This window comes from Cucumis melo, chromosome 11 (assembly GCF_025177605.1).
Source record: "Cucumis melo cultivar AY chromosome 11, USDA_Cmelo_AY_1.0, whole genome shotgun sequence".
Classification (NCBI taxonomy): domain Eukaryota; kingdom Viridiplantae; phylum Streptophyta; class Magnoliopsida; order Cucurbitales; family Cucurbitaceae; genus Cucumis; species Cucumis melo.
The window spans coordinates 14280421-14298076 of NC_066867.1; the positions used below are offsets into that span (position 1 = coordinate 14280421).

At 39.3% G+C, this 17656-nt stretch overlaps 1 protein-coding gene across 3 annotated transcripts; it reads left to right on the top strand.

Annotated features, from left to right (window-relative positions):
- The first annotated feature begins 5133 nt into the window (after nucleotides 1-5133).
- On the top strand, nucleotides 5134-16085 carry LOC103502129 (ATP-dependent 6-phosphofructokinase 7-like). 3 transcript variants are annotated; one of them, XR_007815458.1, is made up of 6 exons: nucleotides 5134-5486; nucleotides 5575-5712; nucleotides 5897-6229; nucleotides 6374-6438; nucleotides 6525-7122; nucleotides 7580-7940. XR_007815458.1 is itself a non-coding variant. In XM_051079168.1 (5 exons), exons 3-5 carry the CDS (start codon nucleotides 6994-6996, stop codon nucleotides 16009-16011), a joined length of 249 nt encoding a protein of 82 aa, XP_050935125.1. In that variant the 5' UTR covers nucleotides 5903-6229; nucleotides 6374-6438; nucleotides 6525-6993; the 3' UTR covers nucleotides 16012-16085. The 3 variants fall into 3 exon arrangements, 2 of the variants coding, with proteins under 2 accessions (XP_050935125.1, XP_050935126.1); XM_051079168.1 differs by lacking the exons at nucleotides 5134-5486; nucleotides 5575-5712 and adding an exon at nucleotides 15962-16085 and having other exon boundaries at nucleotides 5903-6229; nucleotides 7580-7649; XM_051079169.1 differs by lacking the exons at nucleotides 5134-5486; nucleotides 5575-5712 and adding an exon at nucleotides 15962-16085 and having other exon boundaries at nucleotides 5903-6229; nucleotides 6378-6438; nucleotides 7580-7649.
- The last annotated feature ends 1571 nt before the right edge of the window (nucleotides 16086-17656 follow it).

Below are 17656 nucleotides of genomic sequence, written 5' to 3' on the forward strand. Positions count from 1 at the left end.
AATAGCTCACCTAGTGCAATAGGAGTTATAAGCAAAATATCTTATCAAGAATCTCTCAAAAGTCCTAAACTACGAATAACACATTGATAGATTAAAAGTAAAGAGATGGATGGATTAAATAGGTATAAACATGTAATATATATTTAAAAGAATATAGGCCTTCGGCCATTGTACAATATGAACAATATGTATTACAAAGAATACAAAAAATGGAAAGAAAAGATAATAGAAAATGGTTACAAGTTAGGGAAATTAGGAAATGGACTTCCCTCCATTCAAACTCCAAGCTCTCACTCATGGCATGATTGAAGAAGAAGAAGAAATCTCTTTACAAATGATGGAAAGTCTAGTCCTTTCCACCACTCTTTAGGGTTTGGCCCATTCAAGCCCCTCTATAAATGGTGTAGAAGGAGGCCTTTTATAAACAACTTTTGGTCGAGAAACTATTCTTTTGTGTGTGTCAGCTTCGAAAGTAGCCTTTGTCAAGTCACATCAGCTCCAACTACCACTTTTGTCTTCTAGCAAATCTCTTCTCGCGTGCTAGTTTGGTCTTTTCGCATAGTCTTCTCGCGAGCTCTCTTGTGATTTGCTAGCTTCTTCTTCTTTGTTATAAATCTTGCGTTTAAAACACTTAAAATAAGGTAAAACAGGCATGGGTGCTTATGTAAAGTGTATTTCTAAATACTATTGCTTTCTCAACATAATCCTGGCATTTTGATACACTTCTTCTATATTTCAACCTCATTATTTTATAAAAGAGATTACAATAACTTGTATTTCTACAAGTTATCAATAGCTATCATGAGATGAAAAATCTAGGCGTCCGTATAGAGGCCCTTATATCTTACCTAGTATATATGATGGAACTCTCGGCATCTACTGAAACCCTCATCACACGACCTCTGTGCATTGGACAATCTCCCTCGAAGGGTTGCCATTAGGTCAAGACATCTTGGTATAGACTTAAGCATATTTAGAAATCTCTTGCTAAAACTTTAATTTACTTTAGTTAGCATGCTTATGAAAAAAAACTCTTGCATTAAGCAAGTCTCAAATTTAACTTTGCTTTTAATATATCTCTTTGCTCAAATATTTTCTCAAATTGGATGCTTTAGAACTTTAACTCAATCATGCTTCCTCATAACTCATCTCTAAACTTGAAACTCGTGCTTTTTAAAAATTTTCATAAATCTAGCATATTCAAATGCTTAAACTCAAAGCATGCTTTAAAACATAAATTCTTAAATCAAGCTTAGAAATTCATTTTTAGTCACTCGCAACTTTTTGTTAGATTCTTGGTTTATAGATTTGCCATTTTTCTTCTTGACCTAAAAATAACAAGAAAACATCGATTTAGTTTTGTTTCAACAGAAGAAAACTTCTTCAACTTGTCACCTTTTTTCTTTTCTACTCAAGAGAACTCTTTTCTTACTAACCGTGATTCTCTTTGAACTCCTTGAGTGGTCTTAGCTTGCTCAAGATCGGTTACCAAACGATCTAGAGCCTAAAATAAGAAGCCCTAATTTAACAAACTTGCTCTTACACATCTTAAACAAGATGGAAGAAACTTTAACATACTTGGATCTAACCTCAAGTTATACTCTTCCTCTTTAGCTCAAACTCACCAACACCCTTGCCATCTTGGATGTCTCTTGACCGAACACTCAACTAAAACTTGGTGTCCAACGACCCTCTTGTTTGGCTCCAACACTTGTAAGCAACTAAACTTCTCTCTACCTTTCCGTTGGAGTGAAAATGGTGAGAAATGAAACAAATGAGAGTCTGTTGTCTTTAAAAACACTAATTGCGTCCGAAAAACGCTAACCTCACGCGATTGAGTTTTTCAAAAATCTGTCCATCACGCTCTATTAAGTGATCTCGATCGAGATTGAGCAGAGATCCTCCTAGATCTACACTTTTCTCAATTGAACAAGCCCAAGACCATGCCTAAGAACCCTACTAATTTTTTTTTCTACTTTCAGTCTCAGCCAAACACGACCTTGAGATGGCACGAGACCCATCTCTAAAATCTTTACGTTTTTCATCTCGACCACGCCATAATCTTGAGATGGTCTAAGAGAACATCTTTAAACCTTACTATTTTTCAACTCAGTTGACAAGCACCGAGATGCTCCTACCTCAGCATCGAGATTTACTCTACATTTTCCATCTCACTCAGGATTACTTAGGACTGGCTAGAGATTCTTACTTCTTCTTTTCTCTACCTTTTCTCTCGATCGAAAAAAATTGAGTTTGAACACTCTATCTTGAGATCACGGGTATTACAAGGATGATTATGTAAAGTGAACTAGCTTGCGTTAAGAAAGATGAGTGAAAGTTTCTGCATTATAGACGATTTGAATGCAAGATACAACTTCATTCAATATAGATCACTTAACCATCTTATATTTAAGGTAAGCAAACTCTCAGTGGATAAACACCACACTTGGTCTCCTTTTGGGACACAAATGGTAAAGATCAATCGAGTGAGATATATCTAGATTTTCTTATTTATAAGCTTCACATTTACCTAGCAATTTAAAGCGAGCAACCTCTCGGTACCTAAACACCACACTTATTTTTCTTTCGGGACAAAAATGATAGGAGGAAAAACACCAGAACAAAGTTTGTTTCTAAGCTCCCCTTTCCGCGTGTTTAGCTAGGTCTTTGTCACCTCTCTCGAGCAGTTGATGACTAGCACTGACCAAGTAGTGAATTAAGCTTAGGCTAAACACGATGAATCTTATACTTAAATAATCCTTATCAAACACATAATACATACCTAAACTACTTATAACTCTTCAACAAGACGAATAGTAAACAAATGAGAGAAAGACAATTGATAAACATGCATTGTATTGATAATGTAGGCATTTCGGTTATAAGATGAAAAACATTCATACCATACATTACAAAATACGAAAAATGGAAAGTAAAGAGGTGAGTCGAGTCATAGAATAATTTTTTCATGCATTCCTTGGTTCTTTTACAAGTTAGGGAAAATTGATAGTGAGCTTCTCTCTCTAATCTTTCTCTAAGCTCTCACTCAGAAGTTGACCAAAGAAGAGGTGAAAGAAGAACTCCTACTACAAATTGAAGGACTCTAAAACCCATCCTTTCATCAGCCTCCTTAAGGGAGGCCCCCTATGTACACCCTGTTTATGGTGAATTTGGCGTCTTTTATAGGCATACTTTAGGTGGAAAATTAATTGCCTTATGCTGCACATCCATCCTTGCTATGCTGCACATTTGTCCTTGCCTACAAATGTCAACACAGAAAGTAATTGTTTATTGTCACATCATCTCCAATTACCGCTCTTGTCTTCTAGTGAATCATCAATGATGTACTGGCATCTCACCTTATGACTCGCCAGGCAACTGCTTCTCGCTAAGTTCATGCACACAATCCTCGTTTCATTTCTTATTTTAGTCATCCTACGTATAAAATACTTAAAAACGTAGTTAATCAGGTTCGATGACTTATGTAAGGTGCATTCTCTTAACATTATAAATTTTCAGTAAAAGCTATGCGTTTTGATCCTTTATCTCGCATTAAAATGTCACAATAACTTTATTTCTAGCGGTTATCAATATGAACCTTGATGCATGATTTAAAAAGCAAAGAATTTTTCATACGATTTGAAAACGTATGATGATGAGATTTGAATCCTGTTAATCGTCTAACGCATGATTTGCTTTAAACTCAACACTATTATTGGAACGAAGTATTTGTATTGCATGATTTGGAAAAATGATTTGTAACCCATTAAAGTAGATTTAATTTATTAAAGGTGTTGATAAAATACCTCACTCACTAGACATTTTTGTCTAATCTTTCAAATTTTTTGTTTTATTTCTCCCTCCCCCTCCTTGCGCGCAAGTAGCAAAGAACATCCAACGTTGAATTTGCAGTCTTAACGCTTACTGTGCCATTTGTGAACGCATCATTTTTGTAGTGGCCACTATCAACTTGCTTAGCATGTAGAAGCTAGGCGCGAAGAGTCCAAATGTCGCTTTGAGTTGTGTATAGGTCCTCTTGAAGGGAACTTTGTACTATATATTGAATGTAATCTACTACTTAAAATATCAATGAAGGCTTCTTATTTCATTTGAGTTCATATTCCACATGTAAGTTTGTTGATTGTATTTAATTTGCTTACTAGGCGTTCTGCATGTATCTCACGGGGAGACTCGCATAAAATGTTTAGGCCCACTTGGTTGCATAAAGGGACATTTGGGGTGGGTCGTGACATTAGAGATCTCAAGTGATGCATGCATGAGAGAGAATGTAAATTGTATAAATTATATGAAATATGTACTATTTTCCCTTCAATAGAATTTTTTTCCCGTTAGGTGCTATCCTTGTAAGATTTTAAAAAGACATATTTCATATATGTAGTGGCCATCTAAGGGAAAGTATTATAAATATTATTAAATAAATGTCCATTAAGTTTAATGTCAATTGCCATGTGCCTCTCCCCTCCACATGATCTAATCTAAATTGTCATGTCTTGAAGAGTATCAATTATCGTGTGTCTCTCTCTCCACAACTCATCTATATTGCCATATATCTTGAAGATACCAACCTTTATTGGCCATGTACATTATTAGAAAAAAGGACTTTCTTGACGATTGTGGTTTTTATTTTTTGACGTTTTTATAAAAAACCGTCAAGAAATGGGTGATTGGAAGGATAAACTGTCAATAATTTTTATGAAAGGTCAATTTTCAAATTTCTTAATGTTTTTTAAACGTAAAGGAATATGTAATTTTTTCTTGACGTTTTAAAAACGTCAAGGATTATCTATTAAATTTTTGACATTTTTTAAAATGTCAATAATATTTATAAATTCAACATTCTTGGTGGTTTGTAAACGTCAAGTAATACGTACTTTTTCTTGACGTTTTAAAAACGCCAAATTATATCAATTAAATTCTTGACGTTTTAAAACATCAATAATTTTTATAAAAAGGCGGAGGCAATTATTTTCCAAAGTTCTTGACTTTTAGAAAGGTCAAGATTTACTAAATAATTAAAATAAATAAAATATGAAATGTTTCTTTAATTAAAAAATTAAAAGCCCTAAATTTTCTTTTTGCCTTCTACCCATCACGCGTGCCTCCTACCTTAAATTTTCTTCAATTTCGTGTATCTGCTGTGTTTCCACCGTGGTTTCGCCAAGGTGTGGATGCGCTGGTTTTCATCAAACATCGACTCATCTTGCTGAACATCGCTTTGTCGAACGTCGCTCCGTCGAACTTTGTTTAGTGATTGTGGTCGAACGTTGTCTTCCGTCTTCGACCGTGAGTTCGCCGTCCCCTGGGCTTATTGTTCAATCGCCTCGCGCTCGGCCATCTCTAATTTGGTTTGTTTCCCCTAACTTTAATCTCTGAAAGTAGGTTGTTGTTTCCTCGAACTTTTGTAGGTTGTTCACAAAAGTAGTCAAAGAGGAATACATATTAGGCCTGTTAGACCCCGCCAATGAGTAAGCTCTTTCTCCATTCCTCTCTCTACTTAATCATGGTTTCTAATATCATCTTTTAGTCATTGAGTTACATGTGCTTCTTGTTCAGGTATACTTTCAGGCAGATGAGGTTCATGCCTGCATTGTGACATGTGGGAATCTTTGCCCTAGACTCAATTTTGTTATCAGGGAGCTAGTATGTGGTTTATGCAATATGTATGGTGTCAAGAAGGTTCTTGGAATTGAAGTAAGTCATTGATTTATTCCCTACTAGGAATGCAACTTTTCAATTTCAATAATTCACTAAGTTTTTTCTTCTGAATCCTCTTCCTCAAACTAACCCTGTTTCAGTTAATAAAGTTCTTTATTGGTCAAAAAGAGATCAATGTAAAATATCTTCTTGAATTTATTAAACTAAATGTGATTTGCAGGATGGATATAGAGGTTTCTATTCTAAGAATACCATACATTTAACTCTAAAGTTCGTGAATGATATCCATAAACGTGGTGGAACTATCATTGGGACATCACAAGGTGGTCATGATACCTTAAAGATAGTTGACAATATTCAAGATCGTGGCATCAATCATGCATGAATATTATCTTTTTGCAATTTTGATGGAAATTAGATTCTTAGAAATGTTTTATACAATGTACATACTTAACTATAAACTCAAATTCTTGGATCTTTGTTCATTGCCTTAATTTCCTCAGGTTTATATAATTGGTGGAGATGGAACTCAGAAGGGAGCAACTTATATGAGGTAACATGGTGAATGATGTTCTATAAGCAATAAAACTTGGTTCTTTAATGTTCTATATTCTTGTTTTTTTTTCTTGATGCATTATACATATTGTTGATCTCAAGTTGCTCATCCTCTTTTTGTTATGTGGTTCTCTTCTGGAAGTCAGAAGGAGAGGGCTCAAAGTTTCAATTGTTGGGATCCCGAAAACCATCGATAATGACATACTGGTACATTGTTCATGTTCTAACTTTTACTTTTGCTATAAATTAGATTGTCAGTGGATTTAAATGGATTTTTTCTGATGCTGATGCAGGTCATTGACAAGTCATTTAGCTTTGACACTACTGTTGAAGAGGCTCAGCGGGCTATAAATGCAGCCCATGTTGAAGTCGAAAGTATGGAGAATGGTATAGGGCTTGTAAAGTTGATGGGTCACTATTGTGATAAGTTTATGGCTTTAGAAAAAAGCTAGTAGTTAGCTACTTTGCACACTTTCTCTTTTACATTGTGCGATCTCTTCTCTTCTTCCGTGGCTTGGGTCGCTATAGCATTTATGATTAGTAGAACTTCTAGACTTGAACTTGTCAAAATGTATTTTCCCATTACCTTTACAAAGTTTTATTGTTGGTTTTGTGGCGACGAGCACAAGGTTCATAGCGACGTATGCAACTCTTGCAAGCAGGGACGTAGACTGTTGTTTAATTCCAGAGTCACATTTCTATCTCGAAGGTCCTGGTGGACTTTATGAATACATAGCAAGATGTCTCAAACACAACGACCACATGGTCATTATCATTGCAGAAGGAGCTGGACAGGAGTTGCTTTCTGGAAGCTTTGGTTCTGATAAGCAGAATGCTTCTGGAAATAAGCTTCTTCAAGATATTGGGCTATGGCTGTCACAAAAAATCAAGGTTTGGTTTTCAATGTGCTTTTTGTTACCCAAAAAAGAACACTGTTTAGTGTCTACCGTCTTTTCGTATTCATATATTGCCAACCTCTGTTCAGTTTGTTAGCATTAATCTCTAAAGTTATAGTGACTTATATTAATAGCATTAATCTTGGAACTCTTTGATTAGAATGGGAATATTTGTAGATCTGAAGCATAGTATCAGAAGTCTTGGCTTTGAGAATGATTCTAGTAGTTATTTTCTCTATTGTTGTTCTATATACGAAAATGAAAAGACGTTTACTTGTTATGGCCAAACGTCGTCTTCCATCTTCGACGGTATTGAGTTCGCCGTCTACTGGGCTTATCGTCCAGCTGCCAAGCATTCAACCATCTCTAATTTGGTTTATATATCAAACTATTTCTTTTATGGGTATAATAATTTTCATGAATACTAATTCATTTATTTTGCATGTTTACAGATGGATACACGAAAATCATACTCACATGTCGAATTAGGCGAGGTGCTGGTTAAGTTAGCTAATTTTTTGGGTTCGTACATATGATTGCGACTTATTTGTGATTCTGAAGCACAAATTTTTTTTGTTGTGGTTGCCATTCTGAAACTTTATATATAAGGATAATATAGGTGAATTTTTGAATTGTTCATATGGAGGGGGGTTAATTGGTATACTTTTGAGATTGGATTTATTATAGATAGATATACTTTTGGGCTAAGTTAATTAATTAGAGGATGTTGAGTGGAAATGTAACGCCCCAAATTTCGAGATAAGTTTTAACATTTTATGTTAATTTTCGAGAATTTAAAATTTTCGGTGTTAATTTTTGGTTGGTTTAGAAGAGAAAAGAATAAGAAAATGAAGGGTATGAATTTTTAATAATATAATATGATATAAATTAATATAATAATAATATAATTTTAATTATATTATTATTATTAATTATATTATTATTATTATATATATTTTTTTAAAAAAAAAGAAAACCTAAGCCCTCCCGCGCGCTGCGTGTCACAATCGTAACTTCTCAACACGATTGTGCGGCACTTGCTTAGCTCAATCAGCAAGTCAGCCGTTCGAAAATCAGAATCCGCGGTCAAACTCGAGGTATGACGTAGCCTCCCTTCCCGTTCTTGGAAAAATGTTTTTATAAAACGGGAGAGAGAAAGTAAATAGTTGAAAACGTCATAAAGAAAGCATTGAAGACTATCAATTGCAAGGAAAATAACTCAACATGCAAAGAGTGCGACAAGGCTTGGGCGGGGGTCGGACTTAGTCATGTACCCCCTATAGTACATATTGAGAATTTTGGCCTTGGCAGGCTTGCATATGAAAAAGCCGAAATGTCACACTATGACTCGGCGACACCTAAACGAAAGAATTAACCTAAACTACTTTCAAGACATAAAGATAAAGTGATTTGGGGGTATTCGGGCATACGACCATCGGTAAATAATACCATGGACAATTATGCCCTTGACATTCTCCCCCACCTAAATGGTTGACGTCCCCGTCAACTGGCGAAGCTTGAAATCTTCTATCTTCTGCTTCCACGCTTCAAGATCTTCGACACGTTCCCAGCTGGTCTCCTCCACAGGAAGGTTCTTCCACTTTACCAGATACTCGTGGATCCTTCGTGCGGGTCTTCTGCCCCTCCTTACTCGCTCGACCAGAATTTCTTCAACATCTTTGTCTTCCTTCTGACTAAGGTCGATAATTGGGCGAGTTACGATATTCCGCTACAGGTCTTCCGTGTCTTGGTGGTACGGCTTCAGGTTGCTAACATGAATTACTGGGTAGGTTTTCATCCATGTGGGCAATGCTACTCTGTAAGAAGTAATCCCTACCTTTTTCAGCACTTCAACTGGTCCTTCGTACTTCCTGACGAGACGTTGGTCTTTGCGTCCTCGAAACCTGACTTGCTCTGGTCGTAGTTTGATGAGTACTTGGTCTCCCGCTCGAAACTCAAGGGGCCGTCGCTTCTTATCTGCCCACTTCTTCATCCACTTTGATGCTTTTTCTAAGTACGCTCGGGCGATGTCGTTTGTCTGTCTCCACTCCTTCGTGAAATTGAGGGCTTGAGGATTCTTCCCTGCAAAAGGATGATCAACAAGGTGTGGCAGTACTGGTTGCCTCCCAGAAACAATCTCAAATGGGCTTCTCCCTGTAGATGAACTTGTCTGAGCGTTGAAACAGAATTGAGCTACGTCCAACAGCTGGACCCAATTCTTTTGCCTTGCGTTTACAAAATGGCGCAAGTATTCCTCGAGCATGCAGTTGAATCGCTCCGTCTGGCCGTCAGTTTGGGGATGGTAGCTTGAGGATATGTTCAGACTCGTCCCCAAGAAGGAAAATAACTCCGTCCAGAAGGAGCCAATGAATCTACCATCTATGTCGCTCACTATACTTGTCGGGACTCCCCACAATTTAACAACATGCTTAAAGAACAGTTGAGCTGTTGTTTCTGCTGAACACTGCTTGGTGGCGGGGATGAAGGTGGCGTACTTTGAAAAACGATCAATGATGACTAAAATGGCTTCAAAGTCGCCTACCTTGGGGAGATGGGTGATGAAGTCCATAGAGACACTCTCCCAAGGTCTTGTTGGAACCGGTAGAGGGTCAAGAAGTCCAGCAACCTTCACTTTCTCTACCTTATCTTGTTGGCAGATGAGACACGTCTTAGTGTACTGCATGACATCATCTCTCATATTCGGCCAAAAGTAGCCCTTCTTCAACAGGGCGTACGTCCGCTGCCATCCGGGATGGCCAGCCCATAGAGTGTCGTGACACTCGTACAACAATTTCTTCCTTAAGTCCCCTGCTCTTGGAACGTATAGTCGATTGCCCTTTGTGACTAACAAGTCTTCCTCGACCCAAAACTGTCGTGTTTTGCCCGCCTTCACTAAATTCATGACATTCTGAGCGGCATGATCTTTCTGTAGGAACTCTCTCAAGGTGTCTCTAACCGACCCACCAATCTCGCTCTTCTGGAGGTGAGCTAACAGGCATATGGCTGCATGTTCTTGTTTTCGACTTAGGGCATCCGCAGCCTGGTTGCTCGACCCCTTCTTGTGCTCAAATTCGAAGTCGAACTCGGCCAGAAATTCCTGCCATCTTGCTTGTTTCGAAGTCAACTTTGGCTGGGTAAAGAAGTGGCAGGTTGCACTGTTGTCCGTCTTCACTACGAACGACGACCCTAGTAGGTATTATCTCCAGGCCCTCAAAAATGTACTACTGCGAGCATTTCTTTTTCGGACACAGTATACCTCCTTTCGGCTGCATTCAATTTTCGACTTTCGTAGGCGATCGGGTGTCCATTCTGTAGAAGCACACCCCCCAACGCATAATCAGACGCATCTGTCTCGACTTCGAAAGGTTTGGTCACATCCGCAATCCCTAGAAGTGGTCCCTCCATCAAGGCTTGTTTTAGGCCGTCGAAGGCGGCTTGGCACTCGGGGTCCCAATTCCAGTGAACGTCTTTTTTCAGTAGCTCAGTCAGCGGGCTTGCTCGTTTCGAGAATCCCTCGACAAATCGACGATAGTAATTTGCCAACCCGAGGAAGAAGCGTAACTCTGAAACTGATTTCGGCATTGCCCAGTCGCGTATCGCAGCAATCTTTCCTTCTTCCATTCCAATTCGGCCACACTCTATCACATGGCCCAAGAAGTTTATCCGCTCTTGTGCAAAAGAGCATTTTTCTCTTTTGACGTACAGTTGATTCTCCTTCAATTTCTGAAAAACCTTTTGTAGGTGGTTTCTATGTTCCTCCATGGTCGTACTATAGACCACTATATCATCCAGGTAGACTACTACGAATTTATCGAGATATTCGTGGAAGACCTGGTTCATCAACATGCAGAAGGTGGCAGGGGCATTGGTGAGACCAAATGGCATTACGAGGAATTCGAACGCACCATATCGGGTGACACAGGTTGTCTTCGGTTCATCTCCCTCTGCAATTCTCACTTGGTAGTATCCCGACCGCAAGTCTAACTTTGAAAAATACTTTGCCCCATGTAAGCGGTCGAACAAGTCAGTAATTATGGAAAGTGGATACTTGTTACGGACTGTGAGCTTATTTAGGGCGCGATAATCAATGCACAGTCGTAAACTCCCATCTTTCTTCCTTTGGAAAAGAACTGGGGCCCCATACGGAGCTTTTGCAGGCCTGATAAACCCTGCATTCAGTAGTTCATCTAACTGTTTCCCAAGTTCAGCTAACTCTGGAGGCGCCTTACGATAAGCATTCTTCGCAGGCGGTTTTGCCCCTGGCACTAACTCGATCTCATGATCAATCATTCTCCGAGGTGGCAAAGACTTGGGTAAACTATCGGGCATCACATCGCGGTATTTCTCTAGCACGCGCATGATCTCCTTAGGGACTGTCTCCCCTGAGTTCTCTGACGATTTGAGTGGGATGGCCATAAATGTTGGTTCGTCTCGAGAGAGACCCTTCTTTAATTGCATGGCCGAGATCATTTTCAATCCATCTGGTTGACGTAGGTCAGTTCGTACAACCGAGGGTGTAGGTCCAGTGATCACCAAGCATTTGGCCAAAGGCATTGGGATTACCTGATGTTCAAGTAGGAACTCCATTCCCAGTACCACATCAAAGTCATCCATTTTTACTACTACAAAGTCTACGAGGCCACTCCATCCTCCCAATCTTATCACCGTTCGTTTCACTAGTCCGATGATAGGTAGGGCAGCAGAATTCACGGCTTTCATTCTTCCAGCATCCTTCTCCCAGCGGAGATTCAAACGTTTAGCTTCTACTTCTGTTATGAAATTGTGGGTGGCACCGGAGTCAACCATAGTGCTTTTGGTTGGCTTTTGGTTGATCCAGGTGTCAACGTACATTAAGCCCCTTTCCACTGGAGTGTTTGTCTCCCCCACCTTCTTCTGGAGAGATGACAGAAATTTCAAGGCCCCCATTCGAGGGTTATCAACTTCTTCTGTCTGGTCTACTTCTCTCTCGGTCTGACTTTGTTGATTGTCTGAATCTGAGGCTAAAGATGCCTGGAATGCATTGAAAGCAGTTTTATTCGAGCATTCCCTGGCCATGTGTGGTCCCTTACATATAAAGCAACTAAGAGGACGATTGGACAGATTCTGGTTACTTGATCCTCGCCAGGAGTTTCCAGTATTCGATTGATGGGATCTACGATCTCCATTAAAGCGTCTGTCCCCTCCTATAGTTTTAGGAGAACTTGGGCGGTTGTTCCTACTTCCTCCAGATGAAGAACTTGGATGATGTCTCGTATCTTGAGAGTCGTTAGACAGGTCAAACAGCCGTTCGGCTGCAGCGTACGCGGACGTGAGGTCTTGGACTCTTTGTTCATATAGCTTTGTCTTCGCCCACGGCTTCAATCCTTCGACAAAACAGAAAACTTTGTCTTTCTCGGACATATCGCGTATATCCAACATCAGTCCCACGAACTGCTTCACATACTCCCGAATACTACCGGTGTGTTTCAGCTCGCGTAACTTCCGTCGAGCCAAGATCTCGACATTTTCAGGGAAGAATTGTGAGCGAAGCTCTCTCTTCAAAGCGTCCCAAGTATCTATCGTGCAATGTCCCTTCTGGATGTCAACAAATCGGGACCTCCACCATAACTTGGCATCCTCAGACAGATGCATCGTCGCCAACGTGACTTTGGCTTCCTCTGTAACCGTGTTTGTGGCCCTGAAGTACTGCTCCAGGTCAAAGATATAGTTTTCTAGGGCCTTCGCGTCTCTTGCCCCACAGAAGGGCTTTGGTTCCGGTATCTTCACTCTACTAACCGGAATGGCTCCCCCAGCGGGAGCTTGATTTGCCATTGCTCGCATTGTGAGGCTCAGTCTCGCATTCACATCTGCGATTTCATTTCTGACGACATCGAGGGTAGCTCGGAAGTCCTCTGACATGCCGTTTATCATCTCTAACAACGTCTTTTGAGAGCTATCCAGCTCTTGAACACGCTCCTCAATATGGGCAACAGAGCCCGTCGAACAGTCTCCACGCTCGTAGTTGACAGTTCTTCTGATGTTTATAGTTGTTTCCAGGGCGTCGACCCTTGTCATCAACTCTTGTATCGGAAACCCTTCGACACGGCCAGCTACCGCATCGATCGTATTAGTTTTCTCGGAAATTTCATCGAGACGAGACTCCAAGTAGCGGATGGAGTCGGGAACTTCGACTAGGTAGAGCATCTGTTCTTCTAGCTCTACTAGCCGGTCTTTCTGGGCCTTGCCCGATGGATTCGACGACGACATGTTTCGGTCATATCGTCAATTAGCCAACTTGGCTCTGATACCACTTGTCACAATCGTAACTTCTCAACACGATTGTGCGGCACTTGCTTAGCTCAATCAGCAAGTCAGCCGTTCGAAAATCGGAATCCGCGGTCAAACTCGCGGTATGACGTAGCCTCCCTTCCCGTTCTTGGAAAAATGTTTTTATAAAACGAGAGAGAGAAAGTAAATAGTTGAAAACGTCATAAAGAAAGCATTGAAGACTGTCAATTGCAAGGAAAATAACTCAACATGCAAAGAGTGCGACAAGGCTTGGGCGGGGGTCGGACTTAGTCATGTACCCCCTATAGTACATATTGAGAATTTTGGCCTTGGCAGGCTTGCATATGAAAAAGCCGAAATGTCACACTATGACTCGGCGACACCTAAACGAAAGAATTAACCTAAACTACTTTCAAGACATAAAGATAAAGTGATTTGGGGGTATTCGGGCATACGACCATCGGTAAATAATACCATGGACAATTATGCCCTTGACACTGCGCTCCCCCCCATCTTCTTCTTTTTCTTCCTTCGCCCGACTGCCGCCTCAATCCTCTCTGTCTTCTTTTCCGACAGCACCGCCGTCTCCATCTCCCCTTCTTCAAGCCGCGCATCGTCCCATCTTCCTTCTCCAGCAGCAGATCTCGACCATCTCTCTCCTTCCTTTTCGTCCAACGCTGGCCAGCAGCCGCACGTCTCTCGTTCTCCTTCTCTGTTCTTGCACCGCTGCCTCTGTCTTCTCCCCGTGTGTTTGCCCACGCCCAGTCGTCGTCGTGCGTCCTCCTTTGTTCGGTCGTCCGTTGCGTTGAAGCAGAGTCACGCGCTGCCGACGTCGTGTTTTTCCACGGTTTTCGTCGACTTCGGTCGCCATTCACAAAGCGCCAAGCCGAGCCGACCAAGCCAAGCCGAGCTGCGAGCTAAAGCAAGCCAAGCCAGAAGGCGAGCCAAGCCGCGAGCTGGATCAAGCCAAGTCGCGAGCCGAGCCGAACTGAGCTGCAAGCTGAGCCATGTCAAACCAAGCCAAGCCGAGTCGCGAGCTGAAGCTAGCCAAGCCGCGAGCTGAGCCGAGTCGCGTGCTGAACCAAGCCAAGCCGACCTCCTTGTTTCCCGAGCTGAACTAAACCACTTTCCTTCCACATCGAGTCATGGTGAGTCTTCAATAAGGATTATTTAGTGAGTTTTCTAATGTTTCTATAGCCGATTCGAGTAGATATTGGAATAAAGCATGGAACTACCTTTCGTTCCTTGAAGGTGTTAGAGAGTTGACGCTCGAGTTCTTGGGTTTCACGACCGGCTTAATTAGAGATAGCTCTCCTTTACTTGGGTACGTCGATGGATGTTATTTAGAACAATTTAAAAGTGACTTTTACTAGTGTCATCGTTTAAATCCTTATGATTTCATTTAGGTGGATTCGTTGGACGTGGACTCGATGAAGGAGTATAGCCAAGTTTCAGGTAAGGGATTTTTTACTACTGGACCTCGGATCGAGACTGGAAACGTAGTAACCCACATGGGAATTATACGATAGTATCTGTATTGAATTGATTGACGCATGTTTGACTAGTACATATCACTTATATGCTCTTGACTGATTAAAGGTAATGTGATCACTAGTTGTATCCTATGTGCTAATATACGATAATGAGTCGTTTCTGTGGATAGACACCGATGCCCAGATGTTCTGTGTATTGTAGTTATATTGTTGGGCTATGTTGTGAATTGGAATAGTATTTCGATGGACTATAAAATCTTAATGTTGTGAAAAGTTGAAGTTTGTTGTTGGGACACTGGTTATGGAGTTATGTCGTGGAGGGACTAAGAGTTTAGAAACCTCTTGTGTACATTGAGTATACGCCGTTGAACTGCGTTGTAGACTGAATACGACTGTTATGCATAATATGGACGTTACGCCGAACCTAGATTACCTGTAGATGTGCTAGGGTTTGAACTGAGGCGAAGAATCGTCAGGTGGATTTACAAGGGATGATTTGACTATTAGACTAAATTTATGGAATGTCATGATGAAGTGTGAATTGGATATACATATAGCGACCGATGAGACTGTTGATTAAACCTAAACTATCGGACTGGTTAAGCTTATAAACTAAAACGTTAACATGAATGTTACTGTGACGTGACTGTTGTAGACGATTTAGTATGGACTGAGGGGAAACAGTTAGCTTTATCTATGGGGTAGCGTACCTTATAGGCACGATATCCTTCGGGATCACGAGACTGATATGTGCATCCTTCGGGATCACGAGACTGATATGTGTATCCTTTGGGATCACGAGGCTGATATGTGCATCCTTCGGGATCACGAGACTGATATGTGCATCCTTTAAGATCACGAGACTGATATGTGTATCCTTCGGGATCACGAGACTGATATATGCATCCTTCGGGATCACTAGACTGATTGATGTGTGCATTCCACAGAACCACTAGACTGTTTATGTAGGGTACTCCTTAATAGGAAGCTAATTGTTATTACCCTAACGGGCCCAGTAGTGGGTCCCTTACTGGGTATATTTTATACTCACCCTTTTTCTCTTTAACTTTTCAGGTAAGGGTATGGCGAAGGGCAGACCGATGAGAGACAAGAAGGATACGTGAAGGCCATATGGACGCGTCTGGTTTTCTTTATGCTTTCGCTGATGTATTTTGTTACTTTTTATTTTTCATTTGTCAAGTGAAGTCATGGTTAGAACATCGGTTTTACCATTTTATTTTGATGACTTTGTGAACCATATTTTGGAACTTTTGAGAAAGTGATTTAAAATCGGGTCCGAAACTGTTTTTGTGATATTCTGAATGTTTTAATGAATCGTAATCGATCTTTTATGAGCTTGTGTGTTTTACTGTCAAGTCTTAGTAGTACGTAGTGACCTCAGCTTAGTTCGGAAAGTTGGGTCGCTACAGGAAATCTGATGGAATTATTTATATTGGTCTTGTAAATGATCTGCAATATTCATATATGTAAAGTTATATGTAAAGTTTTGGAAATGATATGGTTAAATGTTTTACATTTGATGAATATTGTTGTTTATATGTATTTATGAAAAAATTGTTGGACCATTATATAGGACCAATGAGAGCATAATACAAGAACAAAAATATAATTGAATTACAACTAAAAAAATCTAAAAATGCTCGACAGTTTTAAAATGTCATAAACAAGTGCATTCTTGACGGTTTTTCAATGTCATAAACAATCACTTTCTTGACGGTTATTAAATGTCATGAAAAATCATATTCTTGATGGTTATTAAATGTCATAAACATTCATATTCTTGATGGTTTTTGTCTTGGATACTCATATTCTTGATAGTTTTAAATTGTCACGAACATTTACATTCTTGACGGTTTTAAGCTGTCATGAAAATTTGTATACATGAAGTTTATAAAACGTCATCAACATTCACTATTCTTGACGTTTTTATCAACCGTCAAGAACTTAGACTTTCTTGATACTGACTTCAATGACGGCTTTAAAACCGTCAAGAATAATAATTCTTGACACTTTAAAAACGTCAAGAGAGTCTGTTTTTGTAATAGTGGTAATTCACCTCATGCTTGTCAAATGGCCTATGAATAATGGCATTTGGTGGATTTTATAAAAGACACAATATTGGTTGAAGTTCCTCAAAATCTTGAAGATAGTAGATTTTTTTAGTGTTTTAAGAATATCATTTTACTTGTTTTATTATTTACATTATTATTACTGTTGTTGTTGTTATTGTTATTATTATATTATTATCATTATTATTATATCATATTTTCTCTATGTCTATACTTCGATTCTATATAGTTTATATTTAACCTAATATTTAGTTGGTAGCTACAATTCATTAATTCTATAATATATATTAGGTTAAAAATTCCCTAAACTTTCACTAGTTTCGGAGTGTTGGTCACAATTTAGTAATTTTACTTTCAATTTTGTAAAAATTTAATATCTAAATATTACTATGTAACAATTTAATTTAGTTTCTGTATTTTAAAATTTGTAACGAGACTTTTGCGTAGAAATTAAGGTTAAAGATTTAATGATAAAATACAAAAACTATAACATAATTAAAATGATAAAATTGATCATCTAACTTCCACTAATACTTTAACGTTAGGGTTTTGATTGTCATACATTTAAAATTTTAAAGTCGATTTTTACATACTAAAGTTTAATGATTAAATTGTTAGAAAGTTGAAAGTAGAGTACCTAAATCATTACAAACCAAACTGCATAATCTAATTTATTACT